Source organism: Ursus arctos, unplaced genomic scaffold (assembly GCF_023065955.2).
Source record: "Ursus arctos isolate Adak ecotype North America unplaced genomic scaffold, UrsArc2.0 scaffold_34, whole genome shotgun sequence".
In the NCBI taxonomy this organism is placed as follows: domain Eukaryota; kingdom Metazoa; phylum Chordata; class Mammalia; order Carnivora; family Ursidae; genus Ursus; species Ursus arctos.
This window is the reverse complement of record NW_026623030.1, coordinates 11,603,387-11,626,976: the sequence shown is the minus strand read 5'-3', so window position 1 is coordinate 11,626,976 and position 23,590 is coordinate 11,603,387. Positions and strand designations below refer to the sequence as shown.

The window sequence follows — 23,590 nt, the reverse complement described above, 5'->3', positions numbered from 1 at the left end:
CATTGCAGTATGAGCTCGGCAAAGACTAATCCAGAGTGATGTAACAGGGTGAGACACGCAGGCAACAGGGGTTGTCAGGGTGACATCTGGAAGCGGTGAAGCCTCTTCGTGCACTCCGAAACCGGAATGATGCAGAGGAGAAGGGGCGGGGCCTCCAGGTGGTGGGACCGGCTAGGGCAAAGGCTCCAAGCATTCAAGGATCAGCATATAGCGAGTGGGGGGCATCACTGATTTATCAAAACAGGTCCAGAGAGGGGAGGTGTCTTACTCAAGATCACAGAGGGAACTCCAGTGCAGAACTCCAGGCCCTGGCTCGCAACCAGCAGTCTTCCCGGGCAGTGGCCCAATGTAATCCAGGTGATTTACCAAGTACTCAGTGAAGAGCTTCCCACTGTTCCCCACTGGGCTCTCCCTTGCTTTCAAGGCTCCTGCCACACAGGCCACCTTTTGGCTCTTGATATGCCCAGGGCTCCCTGTACCATGAGGCCTCTGCCTATGCTGTTCCCTCTGTCTGGAACACTGTTCCCTGTCATTTTGATTAGTGCATCTTCAGTGGTCCAGAACTTGGTTATTCTCTGAAAACTGTCTTATTGGCAGAGGCTCCCCTGCTGCGGTGTTTTACCATCTGCCTCCCCCGCTGGCCTTGAATCTGCCAAGGATGGAGACGGCAGCTGCTTCCCTCTGCTCCATCCCAGCACCCGGCACAGTGCCTGCCCCCAGGAGGAGCTCGGCGAGGAGTGGGGCAGGTGGCACCCTGAAGGGAGTCAAAGAGCTGAGCAGCATGCCCTGTCCCAGCATGGGGGTGGGGGGCTTTCCTGAGGCTCAGCTGCTAGGAAGCTGTGGGTGGGAGGTGGGAGGTGGCAGATGCTGAAAGCCAGGCACGCTCGGTTCTCGGAGCGGAAGGGGAGTTGGTGCTGCGGCGGGGCGTGCGGTTGCCCACGGAGTGAGCAGAGTTTGGTCTGTGGAGGAAGAGCTGGGAAGCCCAAGGGGCCACCAACCCCCCCTGCCTGGGCCCCTTGCCAGCCCCCTACTCTGCGGATGAGCCCCAGGAGAGGTGTCTGGCTTTGAGCTGCAGCAGCACCCGCCCTGTAGGAGGCAGATCAGGGAGCTCCAGAATCTGGGGAGGGAGTCTCAGGGGTCCCACCTCCGGGGACTTGTCACCTCCATGCTGTGCCCTAATGAGACCACAACTGCGGGTACCCCCAGACTGCCATCTCCAGCCTGGCGCTCTCCCAAGCCTACAGACCCAACTGCTAGGAACTGGGAGCTGGAAGCCCTGTGAATACCTCAAGGCCAAGGTCACCCCCACCCCACACCTGATTTCTCCTTCCTATTTGCCCCCACAGAAGTTCCAGAATCCCAGTCCTCACCTTCTCCTCTCTCAACCTCTCCTCTCCCCATTGATCCCAATGTCCCGGCCCGTGGTTTCTCCCACATCCTGTCTCAGGCACATGCCTCCCTCTCTCCCGGCGGCCAGCCAGGTCCTGGCTCCCACGACACAGTCAAAAATCCCACTGCTACCGTATCTTGTATCTTCCACTCACAAGCCTTCAGAGACTCCCTCCCGTTGTACTGCCATGGCATCACTTGCAAACCCCTCATCGTATGTCACATGCCAGGCCCCTGCGCTCATGCCCGGCCAGCTTTGCCAGCTCATGTCTGTGTTTGATCCATGCTCTGCTGGCCCGCCCAACCCATCCAGGCATCCCGACCTCCCTGAAGCCTGCCTTTTCCCATCTCCAGCCTGCTACCTCCCCCCTGAGCCCTAGTGCAAATGCCCCCCCCCTTCGATTCCCCCATCCAGAGGGGACTCTGGGGCTTCTCGGGGGCTACAAGGGGCTGCCCGCAGGCCCTCATTTCTGGAGTCGGCATCTAGAATCAGAATAAGCTTTCTCTGATCACCCCAGTGAGATTGGTGTTCCCACGAGCGTCTGCTGTGACAGGCAGTGGGGCGGGGCTCAAATATTGCTTTTGGGCCACAGGGAGCGTTTTCCCTGGAGTGGTGGGACCCTGTGAGCAGGACATAGTGGATACTTCGTCCCCAGTGGTTGTGTGAAGGGACAAAGTGACCCCGGGCCCGGCTAAGCAGGCACAGGCTCGGGAAGATAAAAGGGTCCTGGCCTTGCTGCGGGCATCGACTCAAAGCCGGCTTTTCTTTTTCTTAAGTTTTTCAAGGTGACAGCCAACCCCTCAGTCAACTGCATATAACACACAGGGATGGAAAGGGGGCCCAGAGAGCAGGGAAACTGCTGGGAAAAGCAGGGTTGGGGTGCCCGGCGCTCACTATCTCTCCGCAAAACAAACTCAGGGCTTGCAAACGGCAGAGCGCGGTCTTTGGCCTCCATGACCTTCGCTGTCCACAACTATCAATGTGACTCTTTTCCCCCATTCTCGAGAGGTGAGAAAATACTCGAGAGTCAAGCAAAATGAGTTCAAACCCCAGCCACCCTGCCCTTAAACCTGTGTGACCTCCCAAGCTGAGCCTCAGTTTCCCCCTCTGTACAATGGGCTAACTTGCCCCGCCTCCCTGGCTGTAAGATTTCCCAGGAGACAACACACACACACACACACACACACACACACACACACACACACAGCGTTATCATAAGCTGTCACTGAGCAGGCGCACAAGCAACGTTCTCTTTATTTTCTCTCTCATTTTCTCTTCCTTATTGGTTTTCTTCCCAGCTTCTCTCTCGTTATCCCTGTCCCCTTGCCCTCCTACCCTCCACACCAAGCCTGCGACCCCGAGTGCACACGGAACCCCTTGTCCATGCTGAGGCAAGGCTCACAGTCCACGGTCAGCGTTGGGGAGGCCTTCTGCTTGGCCAGCCCCACTCCCTGCTTCCTGGGGCGGCCCCAAGGGCTGGGCTCCGTTCCCTGGCGCGGGGAGGGGCGAAGGTCTCCCAGGGAGGTGGGTTGGGCAGGTGGGGCCCTGAAGCCTGTGGAGGAGGGCCAACCAGATGGGCCAAGTGACTCCGGGGTTCTGAGGTGAGTGCCAGGGCAGTGCGGGGTGGCTTGGGGGGGGGCACTGTATGCAGGGGGGCGGCTGCAGCCCTGTGACTGTCCTGGGGACCAGGATAGGGGCATGGCCCTGGTGCACACGGCTTGTGGCAGGTCTGAGTCAAAACACCTAAGGCCGACCCCAGCTGGTCATGCGGAGGGCTGCTCAGTCATCGCCTTATGCTGGCCTGGGTCACCCAGGCAGGCTGGGTGCGGCCCAGTCAGTTGTGACTCAGGTCCCAGCGGCCTTGCCACGCAGCGCTGGGTAGGGGTGCTGGGCACAGGGTCGCCCCCTCCCCACCCCGAGCCCCACTTTACCCCTCGGCCACCCCGAAGACCCGGCCCGACCTGTCAGGCGCAGTCTGGCCAGGAGCGTGGGGTTCTCTGCCCCTGTTGCACCCAGCCCTTCAGCCAGGGGGTGGAGTGGAAGTGGGGGGAGCCTCAGGGCCACCCGGCACTTGACGGGAAGTCAAGTGGGGGGCAGTGCGAGGAGCTGGCTCCAGAGAAGATTCAGCAGGAGAGGGAAGCAGAGGGGGCCTGGCCCTGAAGTCGACGGTATCCCACTGAAGATCTGGAAAACACCTGCGAGACTCCAGAGGGTCCTGTGCGGGCACAGACCACGGTAGGCCTCCCTGATGGGACAGGGCTGGGGGGTAGCTGCCAGCCCCCGAATTTATCCTCAACACTGGTGAATCCTCCAGCATCTGGGTGGGGGAGGGGTACCTGGTGGCCCACACGGTTCTTCAAGTCTCGGTCTTCTCAGCTGTGTAACGGGAGTGGTAGGACATTCCCTGCCCATCTCACCAAGGATGTTGACGTAAAGTGGACAGACCAGATGCGAAAGTGTCATGGGTCACTAAGGGGTTAAAAATCACGGAAGAGCAGAGGAGAGAGAACTAGATGGAGAGGCCAGAATGCTGGCATTGCGTGATCCCACAGGGGTCACCCTCTCTGGGGTGGGGGTGGGGGGTCTTGATTCTTGGATTCCCAAGGGACCCTCGAGTTCCCTTTACCCCAGAGCAGTAGAGTGTCTGAGTCTGTGGCAGCCTAGCCTTTCCTCACATGCAGATGTGCCAGCTGGAGGGTCCCTGTCCCTCTAGAAGGGGCTGTGATGGGTCATGGGGTGGCCCCTGCCTGCCTCTGTTTTGGGGAGAAGGGCAGGGGCCTTTACCAAAGCGAAGTCCTTCATGGGAGGCTCTGGGGTGTGTGGTCAGTCAAGGTCATGGCCCCTACACTTTTGACCTTGGGCTAGCATGGGACTCGACCACTCTGCTCTGTTCACTCTGTAAGATGGGCCTAATTGTGGAAGCCCCAGCTCACAAGGCCATGGTGAAGAAAAAGGAAAAACATAACCGAAGTCTGTGCAGAGCCTGGCACCCCCGGAGGGGGCACGTTGGCACAAATATCCCGAGAAGGGGCTGGACCTCAATCTTGCCATCAGCAGTTCCTGACTGCGGAGAAGCTTCCGGGATGGCGGGGACATTGTACCCAGGGCCTGTCCCAGGTGGGAACTAGGTGGTCCTGGGGCCTGAAGTGGGTGGGAAGGGGCGGTGGTCTCCCCAACTCCCTCCTTCCAGATCGCCAGCTGGATCGAGGCGCGCAGCCCCCACCCCAGCCCACTGAGTGCGGTCCTTGGCGCCCCCTTGCGGCCGGTCCTCGGGGCTGTCCCCTTCCCTACCCCAGTAGGTGGTGAGCCAGGCCGAGGCCCCTCCGGGACCCCTCCGCGTGTCTGCTTCCCCTGCCTGGGCCAATGGCCTCTGCCTACCCTCCATTCCGAGCCTCGGACATCCCCGCCCACTTCCTCAATCCCCAAACCCGCCCTGCCCAGCCCCGGGGGAGGCACCGGCCGAGCCGCGCCGGCCTGGGGCTTGGTGGTGCGGTGGCCGAGGCGGCTGCCCCTGGCTGGGCAGTGGGGGGCGCTGCAGCCCGCGGCTTGGAGCGGACCTCAGCCGCTGGGCTTGGGAGAACGCAGGGCCTGGAGCTCCACACCTAGCCCTCAGCCTTGCTGGGCCCAGCTTTCCAGGGCAACAGGAAGGCTTTCTCTCTCCTCCGCGATCAGACCCCAAAGTCCACACCTCGAAAAGCCTTTTCTAGATCCTTGGAGACTGGTGGCCTTCTCGACCTGTTTTACAGCTGGGGAAACCGAGACTCCAAGAAGCTTCCTTCTGGAATTCTCACAGCTAATGGGGACTAAAACTCAGGGTTCCTGACCCCCTGTTTGGGAGTCAAAGTGAGGCAAGCAGCCCACATGCTGTTGGGAAATGTGCCACTAATTTGCTTGTGGCCTGTGGCCTTGGAAAAGCGACTTCCCTTCTCTGGGTCCCACCTGTGAAATTTTAACAGCGAGGTTAATATCAGTAACTCGGGCACACCCTCCAGACGGTATTGCTACCTTCCTGGGCTGATAACATCGATCGCATTTTGTAGACGTCTGAGTGACCAGGCCCCCTGTCTGAGGGCCACAGCTCGTGTCAGACCTACGGCCGGGTCTGTGGTCTGGCTGATGGCTGAGCCCACCTAGTTCCCCTCCACACCCCCCAATCTCATCTTCTCAACATATTCCCTTTACAAGTGGGGACCCTGAGGCCAAGAAAGGCTATGACGGTCTCTAAGTTCCCTCCTTCCCCCCAGACCTCTTCGGAGGTAAGTGGTCTCTCAGAAGGGAGTGTAAGCATGGGGAACTACAGGCCACCATCCTCCTGTGAGGGTCCCCTGCTGGCCACCCACTGGCCAGAGTGGTTGTGGGAGCTCCTGGCTGCTGAGGGGCTGGCGGGGATACCGGCACTCCAGACAGCCCACTGTGATTCCGGGCCAGGCCTGGTCCCACCCAGAAAGGGAGGAAGCGGAAACGGGGTCCAGGGGTGGGGCGGGGGGTGGAAGGGGCCGCGCTGGGCAGGAGATCAGAGCAGGATTGTGTCATGGAGTCCTGTGGTTGATAAGCAGCTGAGCGGCCAGCCCAAGCAGAAGGAGGGGCTCCCTGGGGAAAACTCGTCCTGGGGACCCCCATATCCCCTGCTGCCAGTGAGCCCGGCCCATCCTGGCTCTTATTGTAGGGAGGCTGTAGGGGTGTGGGGGGATATGGGGTAGAGAACTGGCTCCGTCACACCCTGTGTGACCTCGGGCAAACATTCAACTCTCTGAGCCTCAGTTTCCAAGTCTGTGAAACAGGATTTAAAAGCCTCCCTTGGAGGTGAGGGCTAGGACTGGAGATTACAAGGGGCTCTAGGCAGCACTTTGTAATGGTTTCCTTTGGGGGACATGGGTGGGAGAGAGGCCCCTGATGGCCTTTGGGGTTTGCAGTGTGCCAGCCATGTGTCCCAGAAAGGGCGGGAAGCAGGGCTGGAGTGGCCCAAGGGAGCAGGGTTTGTGGGAGAAAGGCATCATTTCCAGGTTGCCTGAGACAGGCAGGGGGAGGCATGGCTGCCTCCTCCCTGCTCCCCACAAGCTGCTCCCCTACCTGGTCCTGTCCCTCCCCTGACTTCAGGGAGCTCCCCCTGTCTTCTCTTCCCAGGGAAGAGAATGGTCCAACCCCAACTGGGCCTCGTTCCCTCCATCCTCCCCACCCACTAGGAGGGGGCCACTCTACTCTCTCCATCTTATCACCTCCCACCCACCGTCCTCAGAACATTTCCTTAGTCCCTACAGGCGCTGAGGGACAGTCTGGAGAGAGGGCCTGCCTGCCTCCCTGACATCATCTCTGGGGTCGGGTCGGGGTGGCTCCAGTGAGCCTGACTCTGGAGGGAGGCTGGGCCCCACCTCTGGCCGGCCAGTTTCAGGCTGAGTGGGTCCCCGGGGCTGCTTCCTGTTCTGTTTATTGCCTCTGAGTTCAGGAAATCATTGAGTGAAACATCCTCCCCCATCCCCCACCCCCCACCCACCCGCCCCACGATTATTTAATAGGAGCTGAGCTGTGGTCTCTCTCTTTTGGAAAATCCAGTGGGAGAAAGAAGCTGTCAGCTCAGCTCTGACATCAGCTTTGTCCCTGCGCCAAGAGTCAGGGTGGCCAGGGCAGGGGGGGCCTGGGGCGGGGTGGGGAGGAAACCAGCTGCTGGTGGCCCCCGTGACGTGAGGCTGCCACACGGTTCCCAGGGGTGGGAGCTGGAGGGTGAGGGGCAGGGATTTCGGAGACACACTCGGGACACACACACACACACACACACACACACATCCATCGCGCAGGGGCCATGCCTCACCACTTGTGCCCAGAGACCCCTGCCATGTGGACTCCCGCAGACACAGGTCAGACACATGCTCGTACAGGGTTCACGCACACAGTCACCTACACGTCCACACCATCACAAAGAGGGCTCACAAAGTCAGCCCGAAGATGTGCATGCTTCGGCTCTCGCCCACAAGCGAACAGACCAGCACAGACACACGTGTGCGCACCCACAGGGTCAGACACAGCCCCACACAGACGTGCCAACACACGAAGACCCTCGCTACGCACGCACGTGCATGTGTGAACGCTCATCCAGACCCAGACAGACAGACCCGTGGGATGCCCCGCAGGAGCTCCCAGACACAGACTCGGTCTCTGGCTTGCAGGCTACCCTGGGAGGGGGGACGGTGGCCACTGCCTCCTGCCGCCACCGCGGTGAGGACGAAGGGTTCCCGCGGAGGAGTGAGGAAAGGCCCGTGACTATGCTGCCCCACCCAGGTGGGGCAGGGTGGGGCGGGGAGCTGGGGGTCTGAGGCTGCGGAAGGGAGTGGACAGTGGGAGGCTGGGCCCCGGGAGGGTCTTTGTGCCACACAGGGTGATGACAGGCCTCCACCCCACACCAGGAGCGCCCACCCCGCCCCGCCCCGCCCCGCCTGCAACATCTCCTGCCCGTCCCTGAGCTGGAAGGGACGGCGGGTGACATGGAAGTCATGAGTCCCCTGCTGTCAACCGCTGAGTGACCTTGAACCAGTCACTCCTCAGGCCCTCGGGGCCTGGCTTTCATCACCGATACCAGTGGCTTACAAACGCTTTTGACCGCCACCCGCAGTTAGAAACACACGGCACCTTGCAACCAGGGGATGATGTGCACGCTGACACATAGAGACAACGGAAAAAAAAAAAAAAAAGTTTGTGGAGCAGCGCTCGCCCTTGCTCTGGCGATGCCCGGAGATTTTGCTATTCCATTTCCTTTTTGGAAGTGCTGGCGGCAACCCTCTAAATGGAATCCATGAGCTGCTAAGTGGCCTGCCGCCGAAACCCGTAGTGTGAAAGCATTGCTCTCTCCATCTGCCTGCTCCAGTCTCAGGCTAGTTGGAGACTCCGGGAGAGCCTAGAGGTGGTCAAAGTGCTTACAGAGACGATGCTGATGAATGATGAGAGAGGAGAGCAGCCCATTCTCAAGACAGAGACGCTGAGGGCAGAGCCCGGAGTAGAAGCGGGCTTCATGGAACGACATGGGCCTTGGAGGCCAGGCTTCTGACCCTGCCGGTGATGTGATCAGGGCTCTGTGGGCTGCTGCTTCCCTTGCAATTTCTATCAGAATTGAAGAAAAAATGCAGTCACTCTGATTCACCTCCAGGGGGGTGATTCCTGACGCAGAACCAGTCGGGAAATGTCCGGGTAATGATGGGGGCAGTTGGCGGCAGGCCAGGATGGCTTCTGGCCCATGCTTGGCCCTGAGAGGTGTAGCTGGTCCCTGTCAGAGATTTGATGGGGTGAGGGTGAGAAAGAGCAGACTAGATGTCCAGAGCCTGGGCCTCAAGAGCCTCAAAGACAGCTGGGCTCTCCAGGACCCCGAGGCGGGAAGTATTACTTATTCCCCTGCTAAGGTTCTGAAAGGTCGTCTGTTCCCCCAGGACCCACACCATGCTCTGTGACCAAGAGGACCCAGGAGCCCTCCCTGGCCTAACTCTCAGACCCAGGCCCCTGACTCAAGCAGGGGTTTGAGCCCACTCGGAGCTCTGGTTAGGATGACTGTCATGTGTTAGGCACTTTGTCTGTGTTTCCCACTGAACATCCTCATGACAGCACTACCGCATTCCCCACTTCCCGAAGGGAAATCAAGGCTCAGAGAGAGGAAGCCGGTTGCCCCGGGTCACACAACTGGTAAGTGGTGTGGGCAGAATTTGAACCCAGGTTCTCCTGGTTCTGAGCCACACCCTTACCCACAGGCTCCACCACCAGCCTAGCCCTGGCTGGCCCACAGTTGACTTTGTGAAACGGCGCCATGGGCCACAGGAAAGTCCATGATGGTTTCATGGTGCTGCGGGGTGAAGACTGGGGCCACAAGGGTCGCTATATCTTCATTGCTCAAGTGTTGAATAATGAGGTGCTTTTGCCGTTTTGGACAGGACACCCAACTGCCAGGAATTCCTGCACTGCTCCTGTCAACTCTGGCCTCCCCTCACCGGCCCTGGTCCTGGACCACAGCCTCTGACCCCCGGCTTCCTCCCCGGGGCCCATCTGACTCCCCTGTGCTCATTTCCCAGGTGGGAACACGGAGGCAAGGGGCTGGGCGTGAGCTGGAGGCTAAGAGCAGCTGCCAGTTGGGGTTTCAGAGAACTGAGATCTTAGCTGGGCACAGGGGAGGGGATGGTGAAGGAAGGAGGGGGCTGGCCTGGGCAGTGGGGGTTGCCCAGAGCACTCAGTTTCTGGGTCACTGGTCTTGGGGAATTCCCCGATGCCCAGAGAGCTGCTTACCTGGTGAGTAACTGCTGCTGGCTGCCCACACAGGATGCCTGACTGTGAGGGTACCTCCCTGCCACCCCCCAGCCGATGGCCACTGCCACGCTGCCCTCTCCCCTGAGTGCCCCCGAGGCCCAGGAAAGAGACAGACAGACAGGCAGGGGGCTGGCTCCCGCCCCCGCGTCCCCCCCGGGGCTCCGCAGGGGGCGGCTGGTGATTCAAGCCCCTCAGAGCTGAGCTATGTCTCCTTCCTTCTCAGATGGGGCCTGGGGGTGAATCAGTTCCTGGGGGCGGTAAGCCCGGGTCAGCGGCTGTCCTCAGCTCAGGCCTGGGGTGGGGGTGGGGTCAGGGGCCAGGGGCCAGGATGGGACATGGGGAGAGTAAGTCCTGCCACACCATCCTCCCATATAACCTGTTCCATGCGTCTGGGGTGCCCCTGAAGCTGGAGCCTATAAGGGTGTCCTGCCTCATTATCCATCAGGAGAGGGTATGCAGTTCCTCTCAGCTTTCCCTCCTCAGCCCTAGAGTGTGCCCAACTTCCTCATTTCTAAAATGGGAACAAAAACCCCTACATCACAGGTGAAGTGAGGATCTTCACCTGGTAAGAAGAAATGCTGACGTACAGAGGGCTCGTGGGGTGCCCGGAACTGCGCTGAGCCCCGACCCCTCACAGCAAACCCACAGCATAGGTGCCATTATTCCCATTTTATAGATGGAGAAACTGAGGCCAGGAAGTGCTCACTTCCCCAAAGTCACCCAGCTCATAAGTGCAAAACCAAATCTCCAACCTGGCTCCGACTGAGGCCAAAGTCCACGCTTCAAACCACGAAACTCCATACCGTCTCTCCACGAGACATTTGGCACAGACCACTTTCGGAAATTGTGAAATGCTTTTAAAAAATACTTAGCATTGACTCTGGTGTAACCCCGAGCCAGGTGCTGTCAAGAGTACATACAAATGAGAATCAGACCCCATCCAAGCCCTCAAAGAGTGGGGAAGACGTGTCTCCACTTGAAAGGAGAGCAGGCAGGACCAGGCAGACTCGAGCTGGTCTGGGCTGTGGGCAGGGGAGACATCCTGGAAGAAGTGGCCTCTGTGCCCCCCCATCGGCCTCTGCTCTTCTCAGAGCCGGAGGTGCTTCTGGTATCACCGTGGCCTGCAAGCCAGAGGCCTGGAATCTAGACCCCGCTCTGGTGTCTCTGCACGGCCTTGGGCAAGTGGCTTCCCTTCTCCCAGCCTCAGTTTCCCCATCTGAAAAATAAAGCACCTGTGATCTTCTAGGAGAGGCAAATGAATGGCAGGAGAGAATCAGCAGCAAAGGAGGACCGGGTGGCCGCGTACGCAGAGTGCGTAGGCCCCAAAGAGCCCCAAGGGGCCCTGGGAAGGCCGACACACGGGCTTACTTCCTGGAGAGGGGAGATGAGCAGGTGGTTGGCACAGCCACCTGGAGATGGCACCCTGGGGCCCTGACCCGGCAGTGCCCTGCCTCGGCGGAAAAGGGCCCCGTGTGGACCCTGCCGGTCCCCCTCCCCCTGAAGCGGGTCCCATCCCCAGCAGGCCCCGTGTGCAGGAGCAGGACAGGCTGGGGATGAAGTCACAGCTGGAAGGGGCTGCCACTCCAGGGTGGGGCCTGGGGTCACGACCCCGGGAGCACGCAGCCAAGAAGGGAGGATGCCTTCCGTGAGGAAGCGAGGGGAAAACACACACACACACACACACACACACACACACACACACACAGCGTAGAGAGGGAGGGAAGAAAACAAACTCCGGGAGACCAAAGCTGGCCTGGAGCGCGGTCTGGGCGGCTGATTCCTGGGGACCAAGGCCACGTTGCAGGCAGCTCACGGCCTGGCGGCTCCAAGACCCTGCCCAAGCCTCCCCCCAGAGGCACAGTGCAGGTGGTGTCTGGATATGGACAGGAAAGGGAGGCCGGGCCTAGGGTGCCGAGGGGCCCACAGCTCTTGGGGAGCACGGACCAAGTCAGGTACCGTGAGAGGGGAAACTGAGGCATGGGAGGGGGCCAGTCGGGGAGGGAGTTAAGTGACTGCTAGACTCTGCCCCCACTTCCTGTTTCCTGTGGGGTGGGGCTGAGATTACATGGCGACTGGGGGTGGACTGTAGGGCTGGCGTGGGATCTGGGGAGCCAGAAGGCAGTACAAGGACTTGGAAGTCCAATCGGAAGGATGTGGGGGAGAGATGGGGGCAGGAGAGGACTGGGTGGCAGCCTCCAGGAGAATCAGGGCTCCTAGTGAGAGTCTCAGGTGGGGGAACAAGGGGATCCATAGAGGGGGCCGTGGTGGGGCCCTGGTCAGATGGATTTGGGGTCCACAGCAGAAGCACCAGGCCAAGTCAGGTGACAGGGTCTGGGAGATGTGGCGGTGGGACTGGAGGCTGAGCCAGCGTTCGTGTTCATGGGCTCTGTGTTCATGTCAGGCCCTCATGCAGGAGAGGCGAGGAGTGGGGGGATTTTTGGTGAGGGGAGGGAGGTGAGCTGGGATGTTCTGTGTCGTGGGCTTGTCTGAGCTAGGCTGGGGTCCGTGGGCCTCCTGGGGGTGTATGCCGACCCCATAGTAGGTGTATGGGAGGGGCAAGTGCCAGGTGGGATCTTCTAGGGCCCTCCAAGGAAGAGACAAGGGGGAAGGGGGGAGGAAGGGAGGAGGAAGGAGAGCCAGTCTGGACTCTACTGGCCTCCTCCCTGACGGGAAGTGCCAGCTGGGATGGGCAGTTTTATCACCCCACATCCCAGATCCTGCTGGGAGAGCATGGGGGAAGTGAGCCTGGATAGGGCAGAGTGTGTGTGGGGGAAGGGGGACCGCAGCAGGCACGAGGGCTCGTCCTGGCACGATGAGGGAGGAACGCGTGGCTGGGCAGGTCCGGGATGTGGCAAGAGACGGGAGCTGGGAACATGCATGGAGGATGGGTGAGGGGGCGAGCAGGGGCCAGAGAAAGGCCGTGGGTCTCCCTGGCCTTGGAAAACCAACTCTTCCGCCTTGTTTTCTGGTTAGGGTCAGGCCGGAGGGCTGGGGAACGAGACATCTCCTGGGACAGCGGGTGCCCCTGGCAACTTGGGGGACAGTGTGGTGTCAGATACGTGTTCTCTGGCCAGCACTGCCTCTCATCACTTTTTAGAAAATTTTTTTTGGGGGGAGGAGTCCTGTGCTCATTTTGCCCTGGTCCCCACCATTCCTTCCTGCCTCTCCTCATGCATTTACGAATCTAACTGGCCATGACAGACACCAGAATTTATTTTTGACCCTGCCTTACAGACTCTAGAAGCACCTTTTTGGGGGTCGCCATTATTCTCTGAGGCTGCGCTCCAAGGGGCTTCCGAGGCAGGTTTTGGGGGGCAAGCTCTTTCTCTTCTCCCCAGCCAGCCCTCAGCATCCTGAAGAAGAAACCTGGGTCTAATCTGCTAAGCCGCCCTAGGTCTCTGCTCCAGGTGTCCCTCCAGAATGGAAATGCTCCCTGAAGGGGGAGGTGGGACTGCAGAGTTTAGGTAAACCCCAGACACACAACAGCTTCCCAGAAGCTCCTCCCCAGTCTGTCCCCCAAGAACCAGTCACAGCAAACTCCCTGGCAAACTCCCTGCTCCGCATCTTCCCAGCCCCCTCCCTAGCCTCACAAGTACCTGTGGTCAGCAATGGAGGCTTGCAGATGGTGGTCAGGAGGCCTGACCCTGTGGGGCTCTGGGCAACCTGTGCCCTTTGAAGCCCCACTTTGCCCAGTGGCAATGGGCAGGTTGGAGGAGGCTACCTCTGAGGTGCCCACATTCAGTTCTGCTTTATTACTGTCTAAAGTCCAAGCCAGGCCCCAGCCCCTCTTCCTGGAGCCTCCTTCTCAGCCAAGCCCCAGCCTGCCTCCTCCCCACTGCCCCCAAAATCCCTTGATCAGGGGACCACAGGTGCCAGCCTCCATCTGCTTGCCTAGTGTCAAGCCACCTCCCCAAACCCAGGTGAGTCAGGGCTGTCTGGAGCACCTACAGCCCCGGGGACCCCGATGACTCAAGCCTGGGGACCCTCCTTGCCCTCCCCAACTTCAATCAACTCCTAGGGCAAGCCATTCAGGAAAACCACAGGGTGTTTTGTTGAAGAGTTCATTATAATTTTATCAATCAAATTCTTAGAAGAGGGAAAAAGTCTGCTCTCTCCACCCTCCCCCTTCACTGCCCCCCCCCACTCTCACTTTCTTCCATTCATAATTTCCTATGATGCACCTCAAACAACTTCCTGGACGGGGATCCCTGCTAAATATAGCTGTTTCTCTCTCTGTCTTACAACACAGGCTCCAGTATATAAATCAGGCAAATTCCCCGTTGAGCATGAACCTCTGAAAACTGCCGGCATCTAAGGTCTCCTCCAAGGCCCTCTGGAGTCCAGCCCATAATGAAGGTCTTGGCGGCAGGTAAATCTACCCGCCCCGCGCCGGCTTCCGCGCCCCACTGCGGGTGCTGCGGCAACTTGGGGCACTCGGCGATCGCGAGCGGGACACCGACTCGCCGCAGACACACGGACACTTGGGGCACCCGTGCAGCCGGCCCGGGCCGCCGGAGGCGCTGGGTGGCGGCCGGGAGCGAGCGCAGGCACATGGTCCCGGCACCGCGTGCCCAGCCCGTCCGGGGGCCAGCAGGTTGGCGGGCAAGGGAGGGGGCTGCCGCAGCCTTCCTCCTGCTCCTCCTCCTCGCTCCTGCCACTCTCCCGTCTGCTCTTCCCGCTCTGCTTTCTCCCGATTCACCCTCCCTCTTTCTTTCTTTCTGTCTTTCCGCTTTCTCTTTTCCAACCGCGTCCCGGGCTGCTCCCAGGGAGGGGCACCGGCCTCCGAGCAGCTTGCAAACTCCGGCCGGGACGGAAGCAGGTGCCGCCTCCATCTGCTAGTGCCTGGAAAGCTGTGGTCTTTGCTAGGTGAGCCGGCGGTGTGGGGGGCCCCCAACCATCCCGGGATCTCAGCGCTGCCTGGGGATGCTGGGAGGAACAGGGGATCCAGGAGAAGTGAACTTGAGGCTGCCACTGTCCCATCGGGGGAGATCCCAGCGCTCCAGCGCCCCCCTTCACCCCAGCCTCACCGGTTCTCCAGCCTCACTGGTCTGCTGCCCCTAGCTCCCGCTGCTGGGCTACTGGGAGAGGCCCCTCCGAGGAAACCCGAGAGAGTAAAGCTGGGAAGCAGGCACCCTGGGGGAGGGGCGACCCAGGACAGGCCCGGACAGCTCCCAGCTCTCCTGTCACCTTTCACTTTCCTTCCTCCCCCGCCCACCTGGCTGCCTGCGACCTTTTCCCTTTTCTCTTTTCTGGTTGCACCATTTCCTCTCCCTCCGCAAGGCTCTGAGGGCCTGCGGGCCCCCAGGATTCTGCTTGTCCTAACCCAGCGCCTGGGGCAAGTAGTAGACAAGAGGGGGATGGCAGGGAGGCAGGAGCTGTGCAGGGCTGGGGGGGACAGGAAGTTCTGAATGGTGATTTGGGGTTGGAGAGGGGGCAGAACTGCAAAACTGGGGTGGAGTTGAGGGTCCTAAATAGGAGAGTGGCCACATTTGGAGAAGAGCTATAGAAGACATGGGGGAGGGTGGCAGAATTTTTGGAGACAAACGGCCCAGGGAGCCAGAATCAAGTGACAGGTTTGAGAGGGAGAAGAGTGTCAGCAGAAGGTCCCCTCACCCCGGGTTCCCATGGGAGCCCGATCTGGGAGCTACGGCCTGCAATGGGCCAGTGAGCATGAAGAAATGCACAGGAATCCGGACCATCCTGCAAGGTGGGAAGATAGGGGCCTCTCTGTCCCTTGAGACCCGCTGGGCCTGGGGCGCGGTGCCTTCCAGCCAGAGTGGCAGGAGGCCCCAGGGGCTTTTGCCTTCCTGAGGGAAAGGGCTGGATGGTTCGTGTCACCCTGAACCCAGCTCCCAGCTGGTGGGAATAGCTCGTGTCCTAGCCCCTTCCTCCTTTCAGGAGAGAGAAGGAAAAAACAAGAAGGTGGAGAGAAGCAGAGATAGAGATCTGGAGAGAGGGAAGCAGAGAGAACCAGATGCAGTGAGAGGATGAAAAGTAGAAGCAGCGGGGGGCGGGGGGGGGACAGAGCTGGAGGTGGAGCTGGGGCATTGGCGTCCCTGGGGAGATGAGCCGCATCTTCTAACCCAGCCCCCTTGCCCACCTGCAACCCCCCTGCTCATGGCTCCTTCCTGCCTATTCCCAGGAGTTGTGCCCCTGCTGCTGGTTCTGCACTGGAAACACGGGGCGGGGAGCCCCCTTCCTATCACCCCTGTCAACGCCACCTGCGCCACACGCCACCCATGTCACAGCAACCTCATGAACCAGATCAGGAACCAACTGGCGCAGCTCAATGGCAGTGCCAATGCTCTCTTTATTCTCTATGTAAGTCCCCGGTCCAGGTCCTGAGGAAGGCGGGAGGGAGCGGGGTGGGGGGCGGGGGGGAGGGAGGGTTGCTACACAGACCAAGGCTGGCGGGGCTGGCCTGGGAAGAGAGCATTTTGGAGCTGGCAGGAGAGAATGGGGAAAGGGCTTGGTGCAGCCACGCCCAGACTCCCACAGCTTCCAAGCCCCCACCCCTCCCCCAGGCCAGGCTCAGACTGGAAGCCACGTTTCCAAGGTGCCAGTGAGATCGGGGGCAGAGCTGGGGGGCAAATCGGGAGGCTGGGCGCCGCTGCTCCACGTGGAGCAGGAGGCCAATGAGACATGAGAGGAAGTAGGGTGGCTGGGGAGATGCTGTTGGGAGACAAAGTGGGCTGTGGGCGTCTGGGGTGCAAAGCCGCCCAGGAGGAAGGTGCGGACGGCGGGTGAAAGGGCAAGTGTGTGTGGCATACCCGCAGGAGGGGAGACATGGTGTTTTGCTTTCGGTCCCCGTACACTCCTGCTGAGGGTGATGCTAATGCCTTGATTCTGTACCACGGTGTTCGCACCGTCATGACTTCGGGCTCTGGGGACAGTCCTGCCATGCTGAGAGGTCGAGGAGCTGGGTCTCTGTGCCAGAGCCGGGAAACGGAGCCCCAAGAGCCTGGGCCTGGAGCCCTCGACCCTGACCCCCGCGTCACCTCCCCTCTCCCTCTCTGCTCCGCAGTACACAGCCCAGGGGGAGCCGTTCCCCAACAACCTGGACAAGCTGTGCGGCCCCAACGTGACGGACTTCCCGCCGTTCCACGCCAACGGCACGGAGAGGACGCGGCTCATGGATCTCTACCGCATCATCGCGTACCTTGGCGCCTCCCTGGGCAACATCACCCGCGACCAGAAGGTCCTCAATCCCAACGCCCTCAGCCTCCACAGCAAGCTGAACGCCACTGCGGACATCATGCGGGGCCTCCTCAGCAACGTGCTCTGCCGCCTGTGTAACAAGTACCACGTGGCCCACGTGGACGTGGCCTACGGCCCCGACACCTCGGGCAAGGACGTCTTCCAGAAGAAGAAGTTGGGCTGTCAGCTCCTGGGGAAGTATAAGCAGGTCATCGCCGTGGTGGCGCAGGCCTTCTAGACAGGACGTCTTGAAGCCTGCTGTGAGTGACCTGAGATCTTAGGCTCAGGCGGCTCTGAAACTGTGGCCAGGGCCCAGAGCATCCCCGGACCCAAGTGGGGGCTGCTGGCAGACCCCAAGGGGGTCCTGGCCAGTCCACTCCCCTCTAGGGTGGGCTGTGATAAAGCCGAGCAGAATCAAAACTCCCGTAGGCAGGGCCTGTCTACAGCGCCAATTAGAAGAAGAACCCCTTCCTCTGGGAGACTGCGGCCGGGCACCAGGGTGTCGGGCTGGGGAGGGGATTGTGGGCTGGACCTCTGTCCCCACTTGGCCCCTCGGCCAGGGCCTTTGTGAGAAAACTGCACAGGTCATCCTTGGCGACTCTGACCATGGGGCCAGACGGCAGGGGTCAGGGGAATCGCTCAGCCCCGCAGAATGACCACCATCGGTGCCTTCACTGACCCTTATGTAGGCTCTGGAAGGTTTGACTGGGCTCAGGCAGGCCAGAGGAGCTGGGATCCGGAGGACTCCTTGGCCCTTGCAAGAATAGCGAGTGGAAGTTAGAGAGGGGAGTTCTGGTTTGAGATGTTCCTTCTCTTGAGTGTGATTGGAGAGCTCAGGCCTAGAGACTGGACTGTGAAGCAGAAAGTTCCAGAATGAGTTCACTGGCATTCAGGCTCCTAGGGAGGCCGAGAGGCCACCTTCAGGCCTGGGAAGTTAGAGAGGTCCTGAAAGCCTTGGTAGGCTCTCCTTCTTCCCTGCAATCTTTCCTGAAGCCTGGGATGGCCAGAGTCTGGTGGCTGGACCTGGAGGTGGGGTTTGGGGAGGTGGGCAGGTGGCAAAGTCAGGTGAAGAGGTTTCGAGAGGACCCAGAGTCTTCCTTCTGGGCTGGGGTCTATAAAGGACGGGAAGGGATAGGAAAGACTGGGTAGTTCAGAGTGGCAGCTCACATCCGGGGCCCATGGAGGCCCTGTGAGGTCACACAAAGGTACTTGATGGGGACTAGAGGCCATCTCTGGTTCCTAGAGCAAGGGGACAGCAGAACCTGAGGTCAGGGTCTCAGAGAAGCCCGAGAGCCAAGAGTGCTGCGTGTCTGACCCAGCATGATTGTCTATTTATTATGATGCCCTATTTATATTAACTTATTGGTGCTTTAAATGGCAAAGTTAGTTCCCCTTTCCCTGCTTCCTCCTCAACAGAATAATAGGATGGCTCATATGGGAGCCAGGGCCAAGCCTTAGCAGGCACTGGTCCAGAAGTCAAAGATGTTACAAGTGGAATCAGCCTTACGGGTGAAGCTCAGAGAAGGGTCAGGATCTGAGAGAACTGGTCACCCTGGGTGGGGGGGCAGGGGACCCAGATCCATACCCCATCCCAACCGTGGCCTGATTTGGGGGTATTGGGATCCTGGTTTCATGGCAGGCTGGGCCGGCTTGTGGAGTGGCCGGGGGCCTTCTCCCAGGGCCACCATCTTGCTTGGCTCTAGCGGGGGTCGCTCAACACTGTGTTTTCTGGCAGCCCTTGGAATTGTGCTGTGAGGGGCAACATTCACGGTTGAAAGGGTGCCTGGGAGCATTGGGTAAGGCAGTCCTGGTGGCCCGCTCTGCTGCTGTTTCCTTGTTCCCATGCTGTCTGTCTCTAGACTGGCAGTGGAGGGGCTCTGGAGCAGTCCTGACCCAGCACCCAGCATGCTTGCACACAGTGGGGAAGCTCCTGCTCGGGTGGCCCAAACACCCACAAAGGGCCAGAGGGCCTGGCTGGACCTCTGCGAAGCTGGGGCAGTGCAGGGAGGAGCTCCTTGCTGTGGAGAGGAGGATAGGGAGGCCCTGGGCCCACGACCAGGAAGCTGTGGTCCCTCCTGCCCCACCTCCCCCCACGCCCCCACCCATGTCTGGGCTCCCAGGCAGGGAACCCGATCCTTTCCTTTGTGCTGGGGCCAGGCTAGTGGAGAAACGCCCTCCAGTCTGGGAGCAAGGGAGGGGGTGAGGAGCTGGGGCAGCTGCTAAGAGCAACATTCTGGCTTCTTCTCAAACCCTGAGCGGTGGCGGTCCTAGCGGTTCAGCCAATGTGATTATGGTACTTTGCACTCACTTTGCACCTCTCTGTCTTCCCTGAGCACTTTACCCGCACACACCACACCGGGTGGCAGGTGGGCAGGGAGCAGGCAGGGGCGGCGGGGGGAGGGGGGGAGGGCAAGGTTGTTTTGTGGCCGGTGACACGGGAGACCATGACAGCCACAGGTTTTCTGAGGCTGTCTTAATCTGGGTCACACTCACCCTCATCCAGGGTCTTAGCCTGCTGCCCCCTCCCTGCACTCTGCTCCTTTGGTGACCGTGGCTCAGAAGGCTTGGGGCCATCTGGGTGTGCAATCATCCCAGCCCCTCGCCTACGCGGACTCCCGTGCCGAGCCCACCTGGGCAACCTCTGAGGCTCAGGGACCAAGGGAATCTCTTCCCCTGGGCCCAACACCGCCCCTCTGCCTCGCTCCCCCTGCTTCTGCCCTCCCCACCCCCCATCTCCTACTCTGCTCCTCAGCCCCCATCCTTAGCACTCTTTCTAGAACTAATGCAGCAGACAATTTTGCACAGCCTCCCGGAATTACGGAGGCTTTGTGTGGAAAAAGCTTTGCAGGGCAGGAAGCTGTCCCTTTCCTCATTTTTCATCTGCTGGTATTGACCCACACCTGCATCCTGGGTCAAGAGGAGGAGGAAGGAGAGGCTGTCAGCAGAAGAGCGGGTAGGACAGGCATTTTGCAATTTATGGAGAAAGGAATATTGGGAACTTTTATTTATTTAAAAACGTTTTAAACAACAACAAAAAAATCACCGCCAGTTTATTTGTCTCTCCTCTCCCCTCTCCTTGCCCCCTCCTTGGGGCCGCCCCCTGCCCCCCTTCCAGAAGAAGCCCAGCCCCACCTTTTGCTGGTTTTCCAGAACAGACAAGAGCATGTGGGGTTGGAGGCCAGAATCAAGTGAGAGTTTCCCTTCAGATGGTACAGATGTCCTTGCTTTCGGCTCACCCCCACCCTTGCGCCTCCATCCCGGTACCTGGGCGTCTCTCCCATCCACACTGCTAGCTCCGTCTGTCCCTCTGTGTTTCCCTCCTTCCTTTCTACTGGATAGGACTTGGCCTTGAGGGACAAATTCCTCTTTGATGAATGTACCCTGTGGGAATGTTTCATACTGACAGATTATTTTTATTTATTCAATGTCATATTTAAAATATTTATTTTTTTATACTGAAGGAATACTTTTTTTTTAAGAAAAAAGAGAAATTAATAAAGAATCTGACCTTGGCAAAGCTCTCCAGACTGTATTGATGTGGGGAGACAGGGCTGGAGGGGCTGGGACTGTCTCTGCCTTGGACACCCAATCAAGGGGAGTTCTGCTAGACAATGGGCGGGCGGGGGGGAGACAGGGCTGGAGGGGCTGGGACTGTCTCTGTCTTGGACACCCAATCAAGGGGAGTTCTGCTAGACAATGGGCGGGGCGGGGGGAGACAGGGCTGGAGCGGCTGGGACTGTCTCTGTCTTGGACACCCAATCAAGGGGAGTTCTGCTCGACAGTGGGCGGGGGGGGGAAGAGGGGGCGCTTCCACTGGGCAAGGCTGCTGGCATGGGCTGGTGGCATGGACAGAATGGGTTTAGGTGGAACAAGATGAGTGGGGTTCCAGATTATGGGGTGCAGCCCAGAAAGACTCCTGCCCCTCACCTCTCACTATAGCCCCATGAGTTTTTAAGAGTCATCATCCCCATTTCACAGAGGGGGAAACTGAGTCTCAGAGCGATGAAGCCACTTGCCCAGGGTCCCACTGGCAGACTGTTTAAGGCCATCCCTTAGCTCTGCACCTCATGTTCTTTCTACTACATGGAACCCCAGGGACCTAGAAGATACCAGCTGCCAATTTTCTGTCCTCAGTGGCCCCGTGACTGTCCAAGGGGAGCAAAAGGGCATAGGCGTGAATGACCCTGGAGCAGGAAATCTAAGGGTCCTGTCCAGAATTGTGCCAGATGCTGGGGCCAGGACCAAGGCTTTTCTGTGGCCTGAGGATCCCTCCCGCAGTGGACACTGCTGTCCTGTCCTTCTGTTTCACACCTGGGGGCCCCCTTCCACTGCAACCTTCTTTCCAGCCTCCTGGGACCCCTTCCTTGGGGGAATAAGGGAGGTTGGAACCAGATCGCCAGAGACACAGGGGCCCTGGGGTTTGGGTCTGAGGCTCCCCCAGCAGAGGTTCATTTGAGGATCTGGACAGTTTTTCTGAGAGTTACCTCCTTGCTCACTCGTGAATGTTTAGAAGCGTCAAGTCCTGCATTGGGTTCCAAAGGTGAAAAGGATACAATCCAGGCCTTCTGGAAGCTCACAGGCTAATGGGGACAATGAGTGAGGGCATCCGGGAGGATGTGAGTGATGGAAGAGGCACATTTAGAAGGTGCCAGAGGCCAAGGTGGAGGGGGCACACACTGCATTGGGTGTCAGCAGGGGGTCCGTCGGTGGTCCTCCCTGCTGTCTGTGCCACGAAGGCACTTGACCCAGGACACTGGGCAACTCTGGCCTCACCCGGGAGCTGGTCAGGAATGCAGACTCTTGCCCCCCAGCCCCGCCCCAGACCTGCTGAATGGGAATCTGCCTTCGAACGAGATCGTGGGGGATTTTTGTGCACGTCCAAGTCTGAGAAAGGCCACCCTGCACTCCTTCCATTTTTCACCCCTCCTGCGTCTATGAAGACTCCAAGTGTCAAGCGCCAAGGGCAGCACAGGCAGCTGCTTGGGAGGGAGAGGCCGCCTGGGCCCTGGAGCCTGACCCACAGCTGCTGGGTCTCTTCCTCCCCAAGCGCAGCCGGCCTCCGCCCTCCCAGCAGGCTGGAGCCCAGGGCCGGGCCACACCCTGCCAGCATCGCCCGCTTCCCCTTCGCTCCTGGGAGACAAGGTTGAAGCTTTTCAAAAGAAACCTTCACTAGGAAACGAGAGGAAAACAAACAGCAAAGCAGACCAAGGGGGGCAGTAGGGGGATGGCAGATCCTCCCTGCCCTCCGGCGGGGCTGGCTGGGCCACGGCCCGGTACTTGTCTCACCTGTGTCTGCTGAGTGTTCTGTTCCATGGGCGGGAGGGGTAGATAATTCTGTTCCTGGCCTGCCCCGCCAGAGAGACCAGAGGCCTCTGGCTGTGTTATTGCATTACCGTCCTGTCCCCATAGCACTCGACAGCACTCAGTAGGTGGGAGGAGGGGAGGCCCTGCCCTGAGGCCTGGGCCCTTGGGGGCTCTGCCACGCACAGTCCTGTGACCCTCCTGGGTGAGCTCCGCTCTCTTATCTCTGAGACTTGGAGAGGAACCGGTGATGAATGCTGTTCCATCTACTGCACGGGGCTGCCGAAGGGAGCCCAGGAACAGGGAGATGGAAACGCGGTGGGAATCAGGACCTGGCAAGGTGGAGGTGGAGGAAGCCGAATGAATCTTAGACACGCGTACTCTCTCTGCCGGGGAAAGAGGTCCTCTCCCCACCGCCCCCCAGGAACGCAGAAGGTAGGATCTGACAGCTCTGAGTCTAGGAGGCCAGGGAGCTGGGCTGACGGGAAAGGGGTCAAGCAGAGTGGACAAACTTCTGACAAGGCCCCGAGCCCAAGGCTTGGAGAAGACCTGCGCAGAGGGGCCTCCAGACCTTGGGGATGTGGTGCAGCCAGGGGCAGCCAGATACCCAGCTGAGCCCTCTCCCACCCTGGCTCTCAGGAGGTCCACACAACAGGGGGACTCCCACCCCAAGGAGATGATTGCCAACAGCTATCCCGCTGGACACACCAGCCCACAGGCTCTATGATGGTCCAGCACTTGAGTTTATAAGGTGTTTTCTTACTTGTCACGGCATCTTCCCAAACATTTCGAGGGTGGGGCTAGACTGCCGACTGTTTCGATTTTATAGATGAAGAAACAGAGTCCCTAGGAGGGTAAGGGACTATCCTGACGTCACTCAGCTTTTGAGAGATGCCCTTCATACTGGCTCATCTTTACGTTCAGCGTCTAGACATTCACCTGGCAAGAACAGGAAGGGCCTCGATGTGCCAGGCTTTATACCCAAGGAGCTCAAGGATTAGTGGCAGAAGAAAGATAATTTCTCAAGTCACCTCTGCCCTAGATTCAGACTTATGCAGTCGAGGAATTCACTTATCCTACTGACAAACACTCCTTCCTTCCTTCCTTCCTTCCTTCCTTCCTTCCTTCCTTCTTTCTTTCTTCCATCTTTCTCTTTCTTTCTTTCTTTCTTTCTTTCTTCCATCTTTCTTTCTTTCTTTCTTTCTTTCTTTCTTTCTTTCTTCCTCTTCTTTCTTTCTTTCTTTCTTCCTCTTCTTTCTTTCTTCTTTCTTTCTTTCTTTCTTTCTTTCTTTCTTTCTTTCTTTCTTTCTTTCTTTCTTTCTTTCAGATTTTATTTGGGGCACCTGGGTGGTTCGGTTGGTTAAGCGTCTCCTTTGGCTCAGGTCATGATCTCAGGATACTGGGATAGAGTCCCACATCTTCCAG

The 23,590-nt window shown here is 59.2% G+C and overlaps 1 protein-coding gene across 3 annotated transcripts; it reads left to right on the top strand.

The window, feature by feature from the left end:
- The first annotated feature begins 3,431 nt into the window (after positions 1–3,431).
- Positions 3,432–19,236, top strand: LIF (LIF interleukin 6 family cytokine). 3 transcript variants are annotated; one of them, XM_057306093.1, is made up of 4 exons: positions 3,432–3,625; positions 13,917–14,036; positions 15,810–15,988; positions 16,692–19,236. In XM_057306093.1, the coding sequence occupies exons 2-4, from the start codon at positions 14,018–14,020 to the stop codon at positions 17,100–17,102; spliced, it is 609 nt and encodes a 202-aa protein (XP_057162076.1). In that variant the 5' UTR covers positions 3,432–3,625; positions 13,917–14,017; the 3' UTR covers positions 17,103–19,236. The 3 variants fall into 3 exon arrangements, with proteins under 3 accessions (XP_057162076.1, XP_026340582.1, XP_057162075.1); XM_026484797.4 differs by lacking the exon at positions 3,432–3,625 and adding an exon at positions 11,367–11,619; XM_057306092.1 differs by lacking the exons at positions 3,432–3,625; positions 13,917–14,036 and having other exon boundaries at positions 15,113–15,988.
- The last annotated feature ends 4,354 nt before the right edge of the window (positions 19,237–23,590 follow it).

Coding starts and splice junctions, on each gene's coding strand:
- LIF (XM_057306092.1), top strand. CDS start 15,785: ATGGCTCCTTCCTGCCTATTCCCAGGAGTTGTGCCCCTGCTGCTGGTT. Junction 15,989..16,691: donor ATGCTCTCTTTATTCTCTAT/GTAAGTCCCCGG, acceptor TCTGCTCCGCAG/TACACAGCCCAGGGGGAGCC.